This window comes from Lonchura striata, chromosome 25 (genome assembly GCF_046129695.1).
Source record: "Lonchura striata isolate bLonStr1 chromosome 25, bLonStr1.mat, whole genome shotgun sequence".
NCBI lineage: Eukaryota > Metazoa > Chordata > Aves > Passeriformes > Estrildidae > Lonchura > Lonchura striata.
Genome location: NC_134627.1, coordinates 6,703,016 through 6,724,923, shown reverse-complemented (window position 1 = coordinate 6,724,923; position 21,908 = coordinate 6,703,016). Strand labels below are relative to the sequence as shown.

Genomic DNA, 21,908 nt, shown 5'->3' with positions numbered 1-21,908 from the left:
CATATCCAACCAGCCCAAGAGCCTCCTGGGTGTCACTGTGAGGCCAAAGGCCAGGTGATGGCCTGGAAATCACCCTGGGACAGCCAGGAAGCAGGCACTGAGCAGGAACATTTTTGAGGTTAACTCGGCAGGCTCCTAGGGAAGGTATGAGAAGCAGGGCTCCTGGACTGGGAGTATTCCTTAACTTGGGCTGCAAGTTGAGTACCCTGAAGAGACAGGTCTGAGAAATAGCTGTCACCATGTGCCAGAGGTGGAAAATGAGCAAAGCAATTGGAGAAAGTAGGCTCAGGGTACAGATAGCAAAACAGAGACAAGTGTGATGTGATGCTTCAAGGGGTTAAAAAAGAAGGTGATTTTGCAACAGGTGGGAGTTGGGGGTTTCCTGGCAAAGAATCCCCACCATCACTGTGGTGTCAGGCCAGGTGCATTGGCATGTGCTTGGTGTGCAGGAGTCATTCATGCAGGTGAGCTGGTTCCTCCAGACCATAGAGAGACACTGGTCAGGAAAAAAAAAAATCAGTTTTTCTTTTTTTGTTTTGTTTTACAATACTAATTCATGGCTGAGAGCCTGGCATAAGGCAACACTGTGAATCACTGGCACAGATCTGCCTGGAACTCAGGAGTTTAGGATTCCCGTTCCCACGGTCTCCTACTCAGTTTGTGTTTCCCAACATTCTCCCATGGGTGATGCCTTCCTCAGAGGGAAAAAACAAACCTCATGGTTGTAAAACAGACAGAAAGACTCATAGAGTGATTGTGCTCTTTGGGCTTAAGCAGGTGAGGGGAGCAGTGCACAGGAGAAAGATGTATTTGTGAGCAGGTGTCGTGTGAGAAACCCTCTGGGTTATTTTCAAGTGAAATTCCCAACAGACCTCCTATTTTCAACAGGTTTTATAGGGAATAGTCAGTTCCTTAAACCCACCCTCTTATCCCTGATGCAAGTCAATAGCAGAAAGGTTTTGACTGAGTTTTCTCATCACAGGGACCAACAGAGCATTGTTCATGTCAGTGCAGACTGCAAAGTTTTGCCCAGTGAGTCTTAAGTGGTGAATATGTCACTGAATACTTTGTGTCTTATGGGCAGTCTGATACGTCATTGTGTATTCTACAGGTAGTGCTTGATATTTGTAACTGATTCAAACAAAAATCTCTGCTAAAGGAACTTGCACTAGACACAGCTTTCTGGTTGCATCAGAGAGAAGCCAAGATTTATTAGCATTTATTCCACAGGAACACCAATCACGGTAGAGATTAACTCAGGTAACAGTGATTTGGAGCAGAAATGCAGATGGAAGAAGCAGACAGGACATGCAGAGAGCTCTGAGGAGCCCCTGGAGTGAGCAGTGTTGAGTAAGTTGGACAAGTGTTCGCTCCTGCTCGTGGCAGGGGATGTTCAGCCGTGCTCAGTAGAGTCTTGCTTGGTCCAAAGGCCTCACTGGGAGGACGTGCAGTGGAAGATGCTGGTCTTGCTGATCACTCCTCAACCTTTCTAAGACTCCCTGTTGAAAGATGGAAGAAAGCAATTTTTTTATTTTTTTTAAGAATTCAGTATTTAAAACCTTATGGTACTTTCTAAATATCACCTGTGCAGTTCTCAGTGCACCAGAGTTGTTCCCAGCTTTCTGGGAAGGTCCAGACAGTGTCAGACCTGAATTTGTACAGTGTGTGTGCAGATTTAGCAGTTAACTACATGTATCTGCTTCTGTTCTCAGCCATGGCAGTGCAAATCATTTTAATTTAGTGTGGCTGCAGCAGTACAAACCAAATACAGGTGAACTTAGAATCTGCATTTGTGTGTGTATGGATATTTCCAGTAGATTTTTATAAGTTAAAGAGAGATGGCATGTAATATGCCTTAATCTTGCCTACCAAGCATTAATTTATATTGGAATGTTGCGGGGCAGAGGAGATGTTTGATCAGAGGAATAAATATTTGCAGAGGAGTTTGCAAAGCTGATGTAGGAATTTTTTAAAAACTAGAGCTCATCTACACCAAATTGTACCAAATAATCTTCCTCATGATACAAAATCCTCCTGAATTCACTGCCTTTTTTTCAGCATCAGAGGTGTCTGTGCAGGGTTCCTACTCTTTGCACTGATAGCTTCAGGCCCTTTGGGGGAGAGCCAACTCTCATGTCATGACTGACTGTCAGTCTGCAACAGAACCTGTTTGGGACAGAGCCTGACTGAACCTGGTCATTCTAAGGACTAGATGGAAACCTCAAAGCAGGACCATCTTCCATCTTTTCATAAAAAGTCAAAAGTGGAATTGAATCTTTCTAAAAATTACACCTTCCTGCTCATTTTCATCATTTTCAGGCTTTTGTCTGAGGTGCTGCCTGGACCTGGACCCTTACCCCGTCTCATGTGTTTTATGGCTTCAGACACTTCCTCCATGGTTGCTCCTCTCTCCAATGTTTTATTTCCTTCCAGGCAGAGCTTCATGTTTTCAGCACTTCCTGGAACCAGAGCCAGGAAGTCAGATATGGATCAGACCTTTTGGTCACTCTCCATATTTTGCTGCTTAGTATTTTGCAGCCAATTCCCCTTATATTTTAAATGTCTTGAGTGTTTCAATTATTCTATCCTGCTTTAAACAACCACTGCTTACTGCCAGTCACATTTCTAACTTCTGACTTTCCTAGTTCCCTGCATACTTTGGATCTGGCACTATTTTCCCTTTTCCCCCTCCATTTCCTCTTTTCACCCATCCTCTGACACAAATCTTCATGCCATCCTTTGTGCTGCTCATGTTGATTTGTCACTGTCTAAGAAGAAATGTCAGAGTGGCCTTAAAACAAGATTGGGAAAAAAACAGCAAAACTATTTCCAGGAAGGAATTTATTATATCCCTTCCTGCTATTCAGAGAGAATTGTGGATTGCAGGATGTATTTTTAAATTCCATTTTTACCTGGGCTTTCACAAGAGGAGCCAGGCTGGGACTGGGAAGATGAAGAGCGGGAGAGGCAGGATTTACCCCCTTCTCCTCCTCCTCCACTGCTGCCACCTCCTCCACCTGAAGTTTTACCAGAGCTTCCACCTCCTGTTCTTCCTCCACTCCCTCCTCCTCCGCTTTCAGAAGAGGAAGATCTTCCATAGGATCCTCCGGTTTTTCCTCCACTGCTTCTTCCACCAGAGGACCAACAGCTTCCTCCTCCACTACTTCCTCCATGACCTCCTCCTCCAGAAGATCCACCACCAGCTCCTCCCTGTGAAGTGCTGTAAGGAGGAAGGGGTGTGTTATTTATTTATTACCTTTCATTTCCCCAAATAATAGCATTTCCTGATGTGCCATCACTTCCTGATGGTACTTAGGGGAAGAAATGGCAAATTACAATTCTAAGTAAACACTTATGTAAAAGTACAGCTTTGTATGCTACCAGCTAAGATTTAGATTCCATGTGAATTCATGTAGTTTGTAGTAAATATGTTGTTGATTAATCCTTTATACCAGTTCCTAATACAAATATTGCTGCTGTCCTCTTTCCCTGATTGCATAGGTAGGTTAATTAACTGATGTCTGTACCTAATGCCATGCTGCCCTTCCTGCAGCAGTGCCCGGTACTGCTGGATCTCCTGCTCCAGGCGGGTCTTGATGCCCAGGAGCATCTTGTACTCCTCGTTCTGGCTCTCCATCTCACAGCGGATGCTGGCCAGCTCCTCCTCCAAGGGCCCGATCATGGCCTGGATCTGCTGCAGCTGCATGTTGTAACGACGTTCTGTGTCTTCCAGGTTGGATTGCAGAGAGTCTATCTGCAAAAGGAAAATAAAATGTAGTGTTTATGGGAATGTGGCAGGATTAGGTCATTCTTATGCCCAACATGAGAGAAGACCCACATCATGTCAAATGCACCAAGGATCAGTGACTGTCACAGCTGACATCCTGGCATTCCAACAGCTCCTGAGTTCTTTGCATAGCAGGGGATGAGGAGCAGTCGTTACCTACCAGACTGATCTGTGACTGCAGCTCAATTTCCAGGCTCTGGAATTCACGTCTCAGCACAGAGATCTGCTGGTTGCTTGATTCGATTTCCTGGCTACTTGAGTGGACTTGTTGACTCACTTCCTCCATCTGAAAAATTAATGTAGGGAATTGCAGTTTCTGAGTTTTACTTACAGTGCCAGCATGGCAGTTTATCATGGGCCCTTTTGGAACACAACAATTGCAGAAGGGCTGCTGGTAGAATGGGGCTGTTAAACTTGCTTGTGTGGCTCTGCCAGGTCAATTCAAGCCCACCTGTGATTTACTTCATTTTGACCAAAGGGATTCAACCATTATTTTGTAAAAGCAATGGATGTTGTGTCATTCCTCTACAGGAAGTTGTCACCATTTACCTTGCTTTCGTACCACTTTTCAACCTCCGCACGGTTTTTCTGAATAATAGCTTCATATTCTTGCCTCATCTCATTCAGTTTTTTCAGCAGATCCTCTCCTGGAGCAGTGTTTATCTGCACATTCACATCCCCATTGGACTGGGATTGCAGCAGTTTCATTTCCTGCAGAGAAAACACAGGCCCAAGGACAATGAACACAAATGGAGCCTTTCAGATATCTATATATCATATAGATACAGATATAGATATAGATATAGATATTTGGAGGGTTTTTGTTGCAATTATTTAGCCTTGACTTTCCAGTCATTGCTTGTTGAGCGGGCTGAGCTCAGGGGCACCCTGGAGCAGCCTGGCCGTGCCCCTTGGTTGGTGTTGGATGTCAGCTTCCCACATCTCCTGTGAGTGTTTCAAGGAGCTGGCTCTTACCTCCTCGTGGTTCTTCTTGAGGTCGAGGATCTCCTCCTTCAGAGACTCAAACTGCATTTCCAGGTCGGACTTGGTCAGGGTCAGGTTATCCAGCAGGGGCCGCAGGCTGTTGAGGTCGCCCTCCACGTTCTGCCGGAGCCCGCTCTCCATCTCGTACCTGCAGCAGGGACAGTGCAGAGAGGTCAGCCCTGCTCCTGGCACCTCAGCCCTCCTCCAAATTGACATTATGTATGGAAAATCCACCTATTCTGGAATCACTGTCTGCTTTTTTGTCTGTACTTTGGAACTTGCAGCATCTCTCAGCCATTAGAATTAGGAAATCATCAGTCAATACTTAACATTTAATTAATAATACTACTTAATAACATAAAGTTATTATTCTTTAGACTAAATAAATACAAAGTTTCGTATTAATATCAAACTTTAATATTAAAATGTGTTCTGTGGTCTTTTTCATTATCTCGTCTTTACTACAACTTTTTGCAGATTCCATCTACCTAATGAACCTAACTTTCTGTGACAAAAAATCCCAATTTTTATTTTCTTAAAAATTAAACCTTTTTTAAGCTCTGGCTCTGCAGCCATAGGCAGCATTCCCATCAAAGATCACTCTAGGAATACTGAAAAATAAGAAGTTTCACAAATTATTTCAGTTGTGCTGCCATGGAATTAGGAGAAAGCCAAGTCCCTCTGGATTGATATTTGTTTATGGAATTAATCTATGAAACTAAGTTCAGGAAAGCAGGAGGAAGGAAGTCAGTGCCTGTAAAAGAGCAATATATATTTACTTTATTCTAAAGTCTTCTGCAGTCATCTTTGTATTATCCAGGTCCAAAAGTACCTTGTGGGTCTCCACAGCTGCAGCCACAATCTAGAAGAGACACAACATGTTAGGAAAACATTCCCTGTGAATCTCTCAGTCTGTCAGTGTTTCATCTTCTGCAGCAAAAAACTTCCTACCTGCTTTTGAAGTTCTTCAATTTGTCCATAATAGTGGCTGTAGTCCTTTGGGCCAATAGGACCTTGCTTTTGGTACCACTCCCTGATTAACTGCTCAAGCTGAGCATTTTCCTTTTCCAAATTCCTGACTGTCTCCATGTAGGAAGCCAGGCGGTCATTAAGGCTCTGCATGGTCAGCTTCTCATCATAGGAGAGAATTCCCACATTCCCTCCATGAAAGCCACCACTGCCAAAGCTGCCACCACTGAAACCAACTGCTCCTCCACCAAAGCCAGCTCCATAACCACCCCCAAAACCGCTCCCGGACCTGAAGCCCGTTCCCATGCTGCTGTGGCCCATTCCCCCTCCATAACATGCACCACCCAGTCTCCCTCCACAGCTGCTGCTGCTCATTCCTCCTCCATAGCTACTGCGCCTGCCATAAGCACTTCCTCCACCACAGCTGCTCCTGGAGCTTCCTCCACCACAACTGCTGCCAGAAAACCTGCCACCACCACTTGTCCTGGAGGTGACTGTCATCGAGGAGGCCGAGGAATACGAGCTGCCCCCTCCACCGCTGCTTCCCCGCAGGCAGCTCTTCAGGGGCTGCTTGGAGCCACAGCTCATAGTGGCAGCAGCAAATAACTCAGGTGAAAAGTCAAAGCTGGTCCTACAGTTGGTCTGGAATCATAGCTCCAAGTTCCAGCCAACCTCCTCTGCATTTATACCTGAGACAGTGGGTGTCACCGTGGAAGGGAGTACCCGCTTTCCGTGTGTGGTTGCAAGCCCTAATTTGCCAAAGGGAGATGCTTGGCAGTGGCAGGAAGCTTAACCCTTCCTCTAAAACATTTGTTTATTAACACAAAACATGTAATTTCTGTTGGGTGGCTCTGAATTAGGGAGATCTCTGTTGAGATCTAGTGCACTGGCTTACAGTCATTCGAAACAAATTCATCCCACTCACCTCGTCCTGGTCACAGCCCTCTCAGCACAACACCACACTGCCACAATACAGGACAGCAATGGATGTTCCTCTCTTCTGATGCTCAGATATTTGTCAAGGAATTCTGGCTGACTTTTTTGTAGCTAACTGAGATTTTCATAGGTTTTTCATTATCCTATGCTCTAAGCTCCTTGTTTGCAATCCCTTATTGCTATCTGCCTTTGGAAAGCCCACTGCAGGAAGTATGTTGTAGGGACACAGAACCACTCTGACTTATTTGCAATATCTCATAAAAACTCAGTGAACAATGGCAAATATCACATGTCAGCAATTATTTCAATCACACCTCTATAATTGTGTTTTATAAATAACAAATTAATTAAGAAAAATAGTATCACAACAACTGCAGAATTGCTCTGTGTCAGGTTGAGGGAAGGAAGTGTGGCAAGTTGTTGCAGGGAAAACCCCTTGCTTGGACCAAGTGCAGGTACAGGATGGTTGAGAGACCCGGGAAAGCTTTGAGGCTTGGGGCTGGTCTCTCCTGACATGGCTGGGAGTGTCATTGATAATGGTCCTGAAGGGGATTCAGAATTTATCAGGATGTTTTCCCTATGCAGCACAAATACAATACTTGGAGGAGAAAGGTAAAATTCCTGGTTTGGGGATTAAGTCAATAAACTACATCAAAACAGCATTTTTCCTTCAGATTTGGCTTCCATTCACAGACACAGCATGACCAAAGTAGGAAATATTTGTTATCTTCCATTCTCTTCTTTTAAGATTGTACCTGTGCCCAATGCAGTGGATAGTTCAGCTGTACATTTGCCCTGTGAGCTCTCACAGCACCCTGAACCTCAGACTGTGACATTCTCCCCTGGGCACCTCTCACCCCTCTCCTCCTGCCCAGGTACCTGATCCTTAGCAAATCTCTTGTAGGTGGAACTGGTGTGATACCAAATTTCCTGTATTGATTCGGGATATTACTGTTTTCTCACTCAGCCTTTGTGGTGGTGCTTGTTGCTAATTGAGTTTTGTTTGTTACAGCAATTGTTTGTGGAAACAGCTTGGTACAGGCTCCTCCCAGCACACCCTGGCCCACGCAGAGGACATGCCTCACGTTCCACCTGCTGCTCCACTTCATCTCTGAAACATCTGAGGGAGCAAGGCCTCCCTCAGAATTTCAGTGGTTCACCTCAACACTCAGTGGAGTCTGGGGGATAATTTTCTCCAGAGAGAAATCCTTTTCTCCCAGAGGGAATGAAGTTCTCTTCTATACTTCCACCTACTTTGTCTTAAGAAGCACCTGGGTCATGTCCCATTTAACTGTTGCTTTGACACGCTTGATACAGAGACATGGGAACAAATCAATGCTGTTCTGTATAATTCTGAAGAAAGGTTCTGTTGGGTTTTTTTTCTTTTTTTTTAACCTGGAAAGATATTTATTACATCTTCTGTGTCAGTCATTCCTTTTAGGAAAACCAAACTTCTTGTCTTCCCTTAACAAAAATAATATTTTTGGATGGTTTGTATATCATTGAGGATGCTTATGTGTAATTTCATAGCTTCATTTTTAATACATGAAAGGAAGATTTAATGCCATTTTTCCCCTAGAACTTGTGCAGGCAATGTACTGCAAGAGTGAAACTTAGCTCCTTAAAACTGAAGAAGCCTGACAGATTCATCATGTCTGGAAATCCTGGCCAGGATCAGAGATAGAAGTTACAGAACAAATGGTTCCTGAAAGGAACGTTTTATTTCAGAGCTGCTGTAAGGTGGAAGCTGGTTTATGAGGTGGTAATTTTCTTTGCAGTTCTGTCTCATAGTATTGTCTAGGCCCTTGCAACACTCTGAGCTTCCTGGGTGATCTTAGATAAGGTTTCCAACAAAATCCAGAGATGCTGCTGAAGTGCAGCTGGAGGGCTGGGAAACCTTCACATAAAAGTGATTGCAGTAAACTTCAGGAACTGGAAGGATCCCCGGCGGTACCTGTGAAAGGGACAGTGAAACGTTGCGGAATCTGGGGCTGGTGCTGCTCACTGCATCCGAGCCAAAACTGGGCAGAGCCAAACTGGCATGGGGGGATGGGGGTTTTTTGTGGGGTGTGGAGGGGAAGAAGGAGGCACGTGGCTCCACAGTTGTTTGCAATGAGGCCTCTCCCTTTTCCTGTGGTGAAACTGCTACGAGCTTCTGCCCAAAGAGGAGGATGGACTATTTAAGCCTGAACGGCTCACCCAGCCTGGCAGAAATTCTCCCAGGATGGGCAGGAATTCACTCAGCATTTCAGTGGTAGGGTTCCCAGGTGCTCTGCACAGCCCAGCTGTGGGAGAATGAAGCCCTTTTCCTTTGGGAAAAGGAGAAGGTGAGCACACCTTCTGTGGGTGAGCACACGCCAGCTCCTCTCAGCCCCAGGACCACCTTCCCCAGCTCCACACCCTCCCCACGCTGTTGTGTTTGGGAGAAGCTGCCAAGGCTGCTGAGCACGTCTGTGGGGTCACAACTGGACTGTTGTCCTCCTTTTTGGTGCTTCATTGGGATCCTTTTCTATCCTTCCTGCTTCTGGTCAGGTCTTGTGGGAAAACTCAATTCTTGTATATTGCTACACAAAGAAAAACTATGAAATATTTACCTGGGGAATATGATTCATTCTCATAATTATATGTTATAAAGTAACTCCCATTATATGATCATCAGACAGTTTTATTAACAACAGATAATCCCATAGGATTTCTCCATAGTACAAAAGAAAGCCAGGCTGTGCAATGTGACTGTGTTGGAGGATGAATATCATTCTTGTTTGTACTCTGCTCTTCATTCCAGTGAGCTTCAGCTGCCTGACACTTAGCATTAAGCTGTTCTCCATTAAAATCTAAATTATGAGGATCTTTTTCTCATCCAATTAAAAGCTAGATACTTGAAAATGGAAAAATCTGATTTAGATCTGTTGTAATGCATTAAAGGTCAATCACATTTATTGTCTCAGTAGTGGATTAACTGAGAGTTCTAAGCAAAAAGTAATTCCTACCCAACAATTCATAATTGTTCATTCTGTAGTGAGAGTACAATGTATTTAGAATATTGTGTCCCCCCACTAACACAGCTGTGAGTGCCTGGAAGCAGTTCCATCCAGAAACATTTGAGGCTGAAAATGCTCAGTTCCAACAATTTCCCGTGAAAAGTGTGATTTTCTGTAAACGTATTTTTGTAATTAGAAATAATTCTGTCAAAAGATGGTTCCTCATTCTTCTCCAGGCATGGGGCTCGTAACCATTGTGCTTGGATTTGTTCCCACAACCCAAACCACACAGTATTGTTTTAGATCTCAGTGATATTCTGTAAAAATCATCTGCAAGTGGCGGCCTTGGCAGTGCTGGGTGAAGGGCTGGACTCGAGGATCTCAGAGGGACTTTCCAACCTAAATGATCCTGTGATTCTCTTATGCCAAAAGCTATTTAGGATTTTTTTAAGCAAAGCGTTTTAAAATATCTGTTTTGAAGTGAGAAAGTCCCCGCCTCTCCTGAACTGTTCTGCAAGCCAGGGTGTAATGCTGGCGTCCACCCACGCTCCAAGGTGTGTGGGCACAGGGAACATCCCTGGAATCTGTCCTGTTGTGTCCAGTGGTCCTAATGCAGCACGTTCACCCACTGGTCAGTTAAAGCTGGACTTGGCATGGACAGGTGACCTGCTGCCCTCCAGAAGAGCAGTCGGGAGAGTCAATCCAGCAAACATCCCTCCTTTAGGAAAAGCATAATTCCTGCCTACATTCTGCCTGATCTGTTACTCACTCACTATTGCACAGCTAAGCAGTGATGAAACATTAAAGAGCACCTTCAAAAGCTCCACCACCCAACAGAGAGATGGTGGTTGTGATAGGAGCAGTAATTAGGTGAGTCAGAGCTGTAAGAGACTTTCAGAGCACAAACTCTTTGGTTTGGAGCTGCTTCATTGTGGGTCTAAACAGCCCCTGGCCCAGCTTTCTCTCTGGGGTCTCAGCTGCTGCTCCACCGGCAAGACCCTCATTAGCAAAGGGTCATTACAGCACATTTGCAACCCCTGAGGAGACCTGGCTTTCACTATGCTCCCACCTAACAACACAATGCAAAATACTCCAGTACCGTTTGGAAAACAAACAGGTATTAGCAAACTGGCGAGCGAGTTTCAGTCTGGCGCCCGTCCCACGCACCCCCACGCCGGAAAACACCTGGGATCTGTGGGAGGCAGGGGGACACCTGCACCATCTCCGAAGTCACAAGCAGAAGCGGGTCACACGTTGAGTGTGACCATTGAATTCCGGCGGAGCTGGAGCAGGATGCCGGGGCTGGTACGCGTTCGGTGTTTTGGGCACTGGCATGTCCCCAGCACATCCCGCACACAGCGCTTCACCCGGCTGCCTCTGCTGGGAGGGGACGGGCCGAGCCCCCGGCGCTCCTTCGCCGCTCGGCCCTGCCGGCGGCTCGCTGGGAGCCGAGTGCCCTCTAGAGAGCACCTGCGGCGAGGGCCGGGCAGCATTCGTCCTGCATCTCCAAATAATCTCCAAATATCCCGTGTGCTGACGCGTAGAATGTGGCGGGATCCCTCGGCGTGGTGGGCTCGATGGCACAGAGGGAGCGCTGCCCACCCCACTGCAGGGCAGGGGGGCTGGGAAGAGCTCAAATTGTTGTAGATTGTGGATCAATTCATTTTTATATCATTTAAATCACATATTATTGTTATTATTTTACTTCTGTTGGATAGGCTAACAGCAACTACTTCCACTTAGCCACAGTCAGGATTAGCTCTCAATTAGCTTAGCGTCTTTGGGCCCCTTAGGAAAATGTAAGCTCGGCTTTAAGCAGAGTCTCAGACTTTGGTCTCAGGTTACGCAGTGTTTGCACACCCGGGACAGAGCAGGGACCGGACAGGCTGGGGACAGGACAGGGCTCGGCGTCAGGACACTGACAGGTCAGTGTTTCCTTGGGATCTGCCAGCTGGGAACAGCTGACACCTGATGGGGAGAGCTGGGAAGTGCCAGCATTTCCCAGGCATTTTTCAGCACAAGAAGCATTTGCACGTCAGTCAGGATTACTAATTATTCCAGCTGCTCTTAAATTTTTTGGTGACTTTAAATACAGAAATACAATGGCAAACCTCTGTTTCAGACTCAGTCCAAACTGAACAGTTTTTGGATTGGCCAGTTTTGCCCTGTATTTTCAGGCATGCCCAATGTCTCTGTCATACGGGAAAACACATACAAATTTAAAAAAAAAAAACAACCCAGTATAGGTATTTAAAATTTCTCTTTCCTCTGGGAAAAACAACCAAACCCAACCCAGCGTAAATATTTTCACAGGCGCTTCAAGTTGGTATTTCACTCTGTGGTACAAGAGGGCCAGTTCCGATGGAGCAGAAGGTGAAAAGTCAGGTGCCAAATTCCCAGGATTTTAGTTTCGATGAGCATCTGCCTCTCGCTCAGGGAGGATCTGATTCACGCTGTTCTGCTGGGAGGAGCGAGCAGCAGCTTTGGGGCGCTGTTCAAGGCTTTGGGCAGCTGCAGGGGGAAATTGGAATCTGGGAGGAGCGGGGAGAGACCCTGGCCCGGCCCCACGAAGGTGCAGGTGCTGCCGGCAGGACCCCCCGGTTCCTCCCCGCTGTCGGGATGAGCATCTCTGGGCGGTGCGGCCGCCCGGGAGCGCCCGGCCCCGCCGCCTCCCGGCCGCCAGGGATCACTCTTGTCCCTTCTCCGCTTCCTCACAGCCAAAATTCCGCCCTCCCTTTGCCGCTTCTCTGCTCCCGGCTTATTGCAGCGCAGGGACCGGCCAGAGCAGACGCAGAAATGCTCTTTTGCACGCGTATGGCACAGTCAGGAGCAGGACCTGGGGAAATGAATTTGCCTTTATGTTTCAGATGTTTTTTAGTTTCTCAACAAAGGTGTCCAAAATATTCTGTACGTCTTTAGGTATGAAAAATCTTTGTACCGTGTCACATAAGGTACAAAAACATCTTCCAGGTCGTCAGCTCTTTCCGTCCTGTGGGTGTCTCTGCACAGCTGTGGATGTCCAACCACCTTTTGCTGTCTGAAGAGCAGAGGAGCTGAGAACATCTGCCATGTCAGCACCTGCTGCCCTGCTGCCAGGCACCCAGAAGGGGCATTGTCCTCGCAGGGTCCTCCCCTTTCTGTTTGACACAGAAGAGCTGGGGCTGCTCTGTCGAGGGGGAGTCCCTACTCGGACATGCTCACACTGCACTAATCCAGGAGACACGCAGAGCCAGGAGACACCTGCTGAGACGTGTGTGACAGACATCATGCTCCCCAGCACCAGCACATCTCCCAGTTTAACACCTGACACATCTGGAGAGGAGCTGGAGATGTGCACCAGAGATGGCTGCTCAGGTGGTACCTGTGTGTGGATACACACCTGCCTGAGCCTTAGAAATTTCTGTCACTGTTCCTTCACTGTTGAGTTCCAGCTCTGCTGGTCTGTCTGACTTCTCCTGTGCCACACAGGAATGGGCAACATCTGCCTCAGGCTGTGACAACAGGGAGGAGCAGGACAAGACCTGCCAGGTCAGCAAGGCCACTCTCCTGCTGGCAAAGCAGCTTTGTTCCCAGTGCAGGATGATCCTGAGCAGTTGAGGTGCCCTTTGCTCATGGATCAGCACCTGGTGTTCAAAAGGAACTCAGTTTCAGACACAGGTTCTTGATTGCATTAGGCAGAAGCAAAGTTTTATTAGAGACATTTTTCACCAGCAGGTACGTAAGTGACCTGACTAACTCAGGTAACTTCTAGAGGTTACAGCATTGCAGAACAGAAGAGCAGAACTGAGGAGGTGGCTCCTGACACCCCCTTTAGCTACGTGGCCAAGCGTCGCTGAGTTATTTCTACTTTCTCTGCACAGAGGGTGCAGTGAACAGGGACTGTTCTCGGGTTGTCTGTGGCTTTCCCTGTCACCTTCCAGTCCATTTCTCCTTAATCACAAATTCTTCTGCAGGTCACTGGAAAAAAAACACAGCAGCATTATTTGATTGGAACACAAGTAAAATCCTTCCCATAAGAGATATCAGATCTTGGTGGTGCCCTTGTTTCTGGAATGTACTGCTAAGCTGGTGCAGCTGGCAGCAACCCAGGAAGTGCCAGAAATTCCCTAAATAATTTGCTTTAATGGGAATTTTCACTTGTAAAATTATAGGTTTACTCTTTTTTTTCACTCTTTCCAGACTCTTTACTAAGCTTTGCCTGTTGTCTTCTTCACTTCTTCCAGAATTCCACTATCTCCCTGGCCTTCTCCTCTGCATTCTACTGCTCCTTTTTGTCTCCCATTTGCTTCCTCTACCCCATATTCAGTCCAAGCTCTCTTTAAACCCATTTCTCTGTGACACCACCACTGTATCAGATCCCCCCTGTAGCACAGAGATGCTGAGTGGATGCCTCTGACACATCCTAGGAATGTGCTGTCTCCTGGCCTTAGCGCACAAGGAAATGAGCAAAGGCAGTTTTCCTTTTGTGAAAACACAGTGCTTACCTTGTATGTCTCCAGTCTTGCAGGGTGGGACCTGGGCCTGGCAGTGGGCAGCTGAAGTTGTTGTGTAGGTGTGGCTCGTCCTAATGACCCCTCCACCAGTTCCAATTCCTCCTCCGTGACTAGTGGGATAAATTTTGTGAGAGAAATAGGGAATTTTAGAACTTTACATGTCACTGCTGACTGACTACATGACACAGAGTCTCAAACTATGGCCTTTATAGGCATTACAGTATTTTACATTACATTTTCTTTCTCTTTCAGAGTTGCTTTACATTTGTGCTCCACCTTGACATGGACAGTTCTCACCCATCTTACTATAAAAAAGGGACTGTCACCAATACGGACATAATGCCAGGAGTGACAGTGTTGTCACCAGCAGCTAACAGATTTGGTGTTCTACTTTGCAGATCCCAAGGACTGACATTTAATTCTGATTGGAATGTTCATCATGAGACAACTTTTTCATCTCAGAGAAAGCCTTAAGAAAGACTGAAGATCAGGTTGGATACCCAATCTGTAATGCAGATCCCTGACATTTTCATTTATTCTCTAGTGGATCTAGAGAGATACTTACATGAGGTCCTGCTGTCCTCCTTCCAACAGGCACCGGTAGGTCTGGATCTCCTGCTCCAGGCGGCACTTGACGTCCAGTAAGGTCTTGTACTCTTGGTTCTGGCACTCTATTTCTGCTCTTATTTCAGCCAACTGCTGCTCCACGCACGTGATCTGGCTCTGTAGCTCACTGAGGAGAGTGTTGTACTGGCACTCAGTTTCAGCCAGAGATGATTCCAAGTTATTTCTCTGATAAGATAAGCAAAAAACCAATCACTTTAGTGTCACCCTCCAGTCCAAAAATGAACGAGCCATTTGCCACCATTGTGCTGGTTGGTGGCTCTGGCTGTTCATGCTGAGAAACCCAGCAGTGAGCAGTTGGAGCTGTGAGTCAGCTCATCACCCACCTGGCTGAGCTGAGCTTGGAGATCGATTTCCAGGGTTTGCAATTGGCGTCTCAGTTCAGTCACCTGGTTGTTGCACGTTTCCACCTCCTGACCACTTGTAATAACCTCCCGATTCACCTCCTCAATCTGAAATCACCAATCCAGGACAAAGAGCTTTAGGGACCTCTGGGTATGCTGGATTTTCTTTTACAGGAGCAGAACACGATGAGTGTTCAGCAAAAGGAAATAGGGAGCAGGGCAGGTTCTCTGTGCACAGGGTGTTCCCTACCAGCTCCACTACTTGTTCATTTAATAAATCCCATTCACCTCGTGGCTATTAAATCTCTTTAATCCAAATGTGGAATATCTCTGTTCCAACAACACACCACAAGGCCTTGTGGCAAATGTTGCTGTTCCAGGTGGGACATAAAAAACTGGTCAGACAGGCCTGTGGCTCCTGTGGAACACAGGGTATAATAAGTGCTGCTTTTGGGCTTCACTGGGAAGGAAGAACTGCTATTGTCTCCATGTCTGGTCTCTGAAAGACTCCTGGGCCCAGGGCTGTGTGTGTCAATCTGGTTGGCAGCACAAGTGTTGCTTACCTTGCACTCGTACCAATCCTCGACTTCCTTGCGGTTGCGCGCTATCAGTGTTTCATACTGGCATCTCAAATCCTCCAAGATTTGCCTGAGATCTGGTCCCGGGCAGGCATTGACCTCCACACTCACATCTCCAGTTGATTGTTTCCTCAGGCAACTCATCTCCTGGAAATAAATCCCAGATCAGATCACGGTGGCTTTTGGAAGGCAGCACAGAAGAGCAAAGCTCAGTGGCCAAGAACTGCCCTCCCCACGAGACCTTCCTCCCTGCTGTGGCTGTGAAAGGCACTGGAGCATGGTGCAAGTGTTTTTCCAAAGAAATTGTTAGCAAATTTGTTTCTTCATCCACTGGAGTCAGCAGCAGCATTCCCCACTCTGGCACTCCCAGTGTGAGCACAACCCCAGGAGCAGCCCTGCCCCTGCCTCCCTCCCCTTCTGAAGCAGAGTAGTCTGAGCCCCAGAAATTTTTGGTGGGAAAGCCGTGACCTGAAAGTGGATAATCTTTTAAATCCCAAGCACAGTGGCAAAGCTTTCTACCAGGGCCATGATGCTTGTAGGGTCTGGGCAGGACCTACCTCCTCATGGTTCTTCTTCAGGCAGCAGAGCTCCTCCCGCAGCGACTCCAGCTGTGCCTCCAGGTCAGACCTGCACAGCGTCAGCTGGTCCAGCACCTGGCGCAGCCCGTTGATGTCGGCCTCCACGCTCTGGCGCAGGGCCAGCTCCGTCTCGTACCTGCGTTGTGCCAGGAAGCACAGATTCAGGATGGGGATGTCCCACATGGGTTCTGTTTGTGCCACAATCTCCTTCCCCAGCTCCATGCTTTGACCTGCATTTTGCTGTCCAAGGTGAATGCACTGTGCCTTGGATTTCTGCACCATTTCATGTCTGTTACATAAAAGCTTTTCTAATGTTTTTTCCCTGCTCCTGCTCACTGTATATTTGGTATCAACTTATTCAGCTGCATTTCTGCTTTGTTGATCCAATCTGCACTGGTCTGGGGTGAAAATGGGCCACTCCCTGAGGTGCCTGTCCCCAGCCTCACCACAAACCCTGTTGCTAAATGTTTTTCTCAAGAACACTAATTAAGGGAGGGCTGGTGACCAGGAGCAAAATGCCTTTAATCATCCTGCCCTGTCGAAGTGGTGTAGGGAGACATGTCTGGAGCCTCTGTAATTAGTGCTGAGCCTCCCAGGGAGGTGGAAAAGAGCAAGGGGGAGGCAACAGGTTCATAGAGGGGCACTCACTTCACACGGAAGTCGTCAGCTGCCATCCTGCTGTTATCAATGTCCAGGATGATCTTGTTGTTATCAATGGTTGCGCAGACAATCTGGAAAACAGCAAACCATGAGAGATGTCTCCTCTCTCCTGTTCTACTCTATAGGTTTTTCTGCCTTGCAATTAGGTAGTAACTCTTCACATTTCCCTTTTTCTGTTACCTTCTTACTTAAGTAACCTTGTCCCTTAAGCAGACAAGTTGAAGGAGGTGGCTTTGCCTCCTTCACTTACAGAAGAAAGGAGATCGGCCACACAGAGCTGGGAATTAAAGAGGTGTGGGATGGGACTTTCCAGTTTCAAGATCTGAAGTCAAATTCCACTGATGTTTCAAAAATAAACCTAAAGAACCTTCCTTAAGATACTAAAGCTCAACTGACATCCAAGCTGGCATGTTCTGGACTTCAGATTTAAGGACCTTCAAGGAACATGGTGGGAAGGTGTCTTTAAGCCTTAGAATCAGCCATAACTTTCATAATGGACTTATTAATATCAGGCTGTTTGTGTCACTGTGACAATTAGTTTAATCCTTTTCTCACTTAGAGATTTATAATGTTTCATTTGATAAAGCATCCAAAGTGTATGTTTTTGATTGTCCCCTAGTTTGCTTCACTCTTTCTGTAGCTGACACCACTACATTTCCTCAGAGTACATTGGTAATATTACATTTACAATTGGATAGTCAAATACAATATACCAAAGCATCCTTTTCCTCTTTCAGAGTGTTCTCCCACCAACACCACCTTGCAGGTCCTTGATGTGCCCCCACACTCAGCGATGTCAAAGGGGAATTTGCCAAAATTTCTGTTTGCAAAGACACTCACAAGCACCAAAGTTCCCTTCAACAACTACAGTAGGTTTTAAACACAAATTCAGGAATAAGCTTTCCAAAAGGGAGGAAGAGCCCAAGGGATTACCTGGTTCTGAAGATCCTCAATCTCTTTGTAGTAGCAGCTGTAGTCGCGGGGCTCGCAGGAGAGGCCCTGTGTTGCGTACCACTCTCTGATCCTGCACTCCAGCTCAGCATTCTCCTTCTCCAAGCACTTCACCTTGTCCAGGTAGGAAGCCAGGCGGTCATTGAGGTTTTGCATGGTGACCTTCTCATCGCAGGATGAAAGCAAGCAGTCGCCACCAAGACCCCCAACAACCACACCGCCTCCGAGGCCAAACCCGAGGCCATTGCCATAGCAGTTGCCACCTCCATAGCTCCCACCAGCCAAGCTACCAACACTCAGTCCCCCTCCATAATTCACTCCACCGCAGTAACTCCTTCCAGAAAAACCTCTGCCACTGCCTATGCCAAAGGAAGAAATCCGTGCTCCACCACCACCACCACCAATGATGCAGCTGCCACCGCTGCTCCTGCCTTTGCTAGACACAGTAATAGTCTCCTTAATGTTGCAACTCATGGCGACAGCGGTTGGAAATGCAAGCAGAAGCCCAAAGCAAGATGCACAGCTTGATACGAAATCAGACTGCAGGCTGGCTGTGGCCGCCCATCCCTATTTATACCTTCCACAGTGGGTGTCACCACTGCTTCTTCTTCCCATAAGGCTGGCTACTCCAGCCATTGGTGCCAAGAATAATTTCTCAAAGGGAAGTTTCCTTTCAAGAAGCCTGGTAGACAAGGAAGATGCTTTACATGTCTCTTGCTAATTTCAAAAATACATTAGCAATAATGTTTTATGAATCATCAGCTTTTTGTTTATGATGCAAACTTACAGCATTAAGCCAGGAAAAACACTGTCCTAAATTACATACCAGGAAGAAATCATTAAAGGTTATTGCATCAAAGAGGTCTTTATCTCTCATTAATTTATTTCATTTTATTTTGAGTTGAATAAGCAGTTTTCATGCAAGGTGCTGAGGTTGGAATATGTAAGATGAAAAAGAAAGAAGAAATACTAAGTTTGCTTTCCGAATGATGTATGAAGAATGATGTAAGAACTCTGGAAAGATCAGAGACACAGAGATTAACCTTTAAATCTCTCCTTTGCCAAGATGACAAATCTGAAACACTCTGCTGTGAGACAAGTGAGACTAAGGAGGGATCTTGTAATGGACATGGATGAAAGGTTCTTCATACATGATTGCGGCTCTCCAGTAATTCACAAAGGATTTGTTTCATTATGTGGAGAGTGTAAAGGAAGGTAAAAGTACTTTAAGTATTTCCTGTTGTTCAGTGAAAGATAATTTCTGCACTTCTCCTCATTATGGATTATAATTGTTGCTGGGAAAGGGTGGTTTTGAAACAGTGGATGGGAGTAGAAACATCCTATGGCAAATTTCTCTGTCAATACATACTTCATTTTAATCAGAGCTTTGAGTTTGCTGTCCTGGGACATATAAAGACAGACTTGCTGATAGAGCTGCAGAGCAGTCACTGCCCTGTGCAGTTCTACCTGGGCTGGAGAAGCTGGATTTGGTACAGACTAGAGACTCTATCAGTAATGTTTCCAAATCCTAATTAAGCAAGGAAAATAAAAACGCCTTTCACGATTTTGTAATCAAAATTCAGGCTAAGCTTCTTTTCATGAGATGTTTTGCTGATGCTCCAGAGCACTGGCCTTCTCCCTAGGGAGCCCTTTTCCAGTGGCCATGGAGCAAGGGGCAGGCATTCCATGGCTTTCTGAACCCAACTAACTGTTCCTTGCAAGAAATTCTCCAAATCCCCTTCACCAGGGAAAAGTGAGTTCAAATTCTTGCTGAAATCCTCACTTAGTGTCAGGATTGTGGATTGGACTAGCTATTGTTACGGCAGGTAAATGATCTCTTTACTTAAGGGCTGATTTATCCCAGTATTCATGGATTTACCCATCATTTTATTGCTCTTATTTCTGTTGAAAAGATATCTCCCCTTTTCTTTGCCTCCTTGGATGTTCCTTATCCATGCCATGAAAGGCAGAAGCGTTCCAGTGATCTCTCCAGCAGCCCAGAGACAGATGTGGAGAGGCTTCCCTAAGTGATTTACTCCAAGACAAAGCCTCTGGCTGAGCTGCAGCTGGACCCAGACACGGTGGCTGCACGTCAGCCTGCCCTCCCTGACAGCCTGGGCCTCCCTCTGGCCCAAACCCCACAGAAATAAAGCTCAGAATAGGTAAAAGCTCTAATAAAGTTATTGTGTATAAGAAGGAATCACCAGATTTCATTCCTAGGGTTGGAGAACATAATTGGGAGTCAGGGTGTGGTGGCAGGAGCAAACCGAAACTGCTGTAAGCTGCGTCGCTGGAAGCTTCGCTGGTCTGCGGATAATTCCTCCGGAGTTTCCCAACAGCTGCGTGCAGCAAGCATCTCCTGAGTGAGCACACATTCCTTCCCCAGCCCCGCAGTTATCACACGGCCACATCGGTGTAGAGCAGGCAGAAACACGGGATGACTTGTACTCCGTGGGAGTGGAGGGTGTCTGCAGGCTGGGGACGCTCCTGCTCCTCCGAGACACCTCGGTCCCCTCTGCCCCTCACAGACACAACGCCCTGTGCCCAGGAGCTTCTCTCTGCACACACTTCCCTCTGGCTTGTTATTTTTCCTGTTTATCTCCAGGAAATGAGGGCACTAGATAAACTAAGACAAAACTAAGCAATTGGTTTGAGACCTTAAAAAATTAAATTAAGCTTTCCCTCATGTTTTCATTTTGTTGTTTGAACTCATGAGCTTCCTGGGTCCGTCTCATCCACACAAAGAAGTCTTATGGAAATGTAGCTTCCAACGTTTGCAGCTCATAATTTGCAGCTCTTTAATAAATGAAATGTTTCCAGGGTGTTTTCTGCTGGGGAACTGTTAATCACAACCTGCCTCTCCTGAGCTGCCTTCCACACTCATCCCAACTTGCAGGTCCACAAACAACATCACAGCGTCCCAGGAGCTGAGGCTATACCCCCCGGGGGCTTTCCAGAGGCATATTCATAATTTCTGGATCATTAGTGACTTTCTGGCCATGTCATTTGGTCTCTTTCACCTCTCAGGAATTCAGGACAGCTCCTTTATGAAAGTGCATGCTTTGGACCTGCTGGATGTGGTGGAAAGGGTGGGAAGCTCTTTGATATGAGCCCAGGGAATCTGGAGGAGCAGCTAGATGTCAGCAGCAGTTCGCAAGAGGAGGAACCAGCCCACAACTGGTGGGAATCAGCTGGGGCTGCCAGGAGTGACTGGGAAGCTTTTACATACTACAGGTAGCCAAGAGTTTCCAGAAGACTGGAAACTGGAAGAGTCTCAGTGCAGTGTCTTTATATTTCTAGAAACAAGAATGTGAGGACTCAGATTGGGAAGGATTGAGGCTAAAAAGGGCAGCATTGGGGTATCTCACTGTCTGTTTTTGCACTGAACAAGGCAGGAGAACACAATGGAGATGGACAGGAAAATATTTGCTTTTCAACTTCTCAGCCAGAGCTCTGAGAACAAGTGGGATATCCACTGGAGTCCAACACAAGGAGATTTGCCATTATAGCCACAATTAATATATCTTTTGATCTCTTGTGAAGCACTGGCCATACATGTCAACTGAAAGAATTCTGCTTCAAGTGTGGGACTTCATGTAGGGCAGAACTGAACTTTAAATAAGGTTTAATTTAGTCTTGGTTTAAAAACTACTTTTGGCCACTCCTCTGAGTCATTGCAGGTATTCTAGTGCTGCATTATCTTGTCTTGCCCACGGATACTATCAGTGTCTAGTAGAAGAAATAAAGAAATATCATTGAAACATCTTCTCTCTGTGGCCTCTCACAACAGGAGAAGGGCACCTTTCACCTGCTCCCTGAGACTTCAGTGGTTGAACTTCTTCAGGCACTTGCTACCATATGAAGTCTAGCTCTGTTTCATCAGAGAAATTGGTGTCTTTATAAAAGAACTGGCAATAGAAAAGTGTGCCACACTATACTGTATGTCCAGTCCTGAAGTGGTTTTGCCTTTGTACCTGTTCTCCTCCTGTCCTGAGTCTGGCTGTTCCATAACCTCCAGCCTTT

At 46.4% G+C, this 21,908-nt stretch overlaps 2 protein-coding genes and 1 long non-coding RNA gene across 3 annotated transcripts in view; 1 reads left to right on the top strand and 2 right to left on the bottom strand.

Annotated features, from left to right (window-relative positions):
- Positions 1 to 21,908, top strand: part of LOC144247463 (uncharacterized) — a 135,836-nt gene that overhangs the window by 82,219 nt on the left and 31,709 nt on the right. The gene's annotated exons all lie outside the window — the stretch shown is intronic.
- On the bottom strand, positions 1,175 to 6,328 carry LOC116183104 (keratin, type I cytoskeletal 19-like). The gene is made up of 9 exons (XM_031507062.2): positions 5,723 to 6,328; positions 5,551 to 5,633; positions 4,763 to 4,919; positions 4,337 to 4,498; positions 3,948 to 4,073; positions 3,528 to 3,754; positions 2,913 to 3,220; positions 2,358 to 2,459; positions 1,175 to 1,499 (listed from the first exon to the last, which is right to left on the bottom strand). The coding sequence occupies exons 1-9, from the start codon at positions 6,326 to 6,328 to the stop codon at positions 1,474 to 1,476; spliced, it is 1,797 nt and encodes a 598-aa protein (XP_031362922.1). The 3' UTR covers positions 1,175 to 1,473.
- LOC110471893 (keratin, type I cytoskeletal 19) lies at positions 13,327 to 18,359 on the bottom strand. The gene is made up of 8 exons (XM_077788422.1): positions 17,868 to 18,359; positions 16,923 to 17,005; positions 16,254 to 16,410; positions 15,682 to 15,843; positions 15,101 to 15,226; positions 14,716 to 14,942; positions 14,142 to 14,260; positions 13,327 to 13,614 (listed from the first exon to the last, which is right to left on the bottom strand). The coding sequence occupies exons 1-8, from the start codon at positions 18,357 to 18,359 to the stop codon at positions 13,589 to 13,591; spliced, it is 1,392 nt and encodes a 463-aa protein (XP_077644548.1). The 3' UTR covers positions 13,327 to 13,588.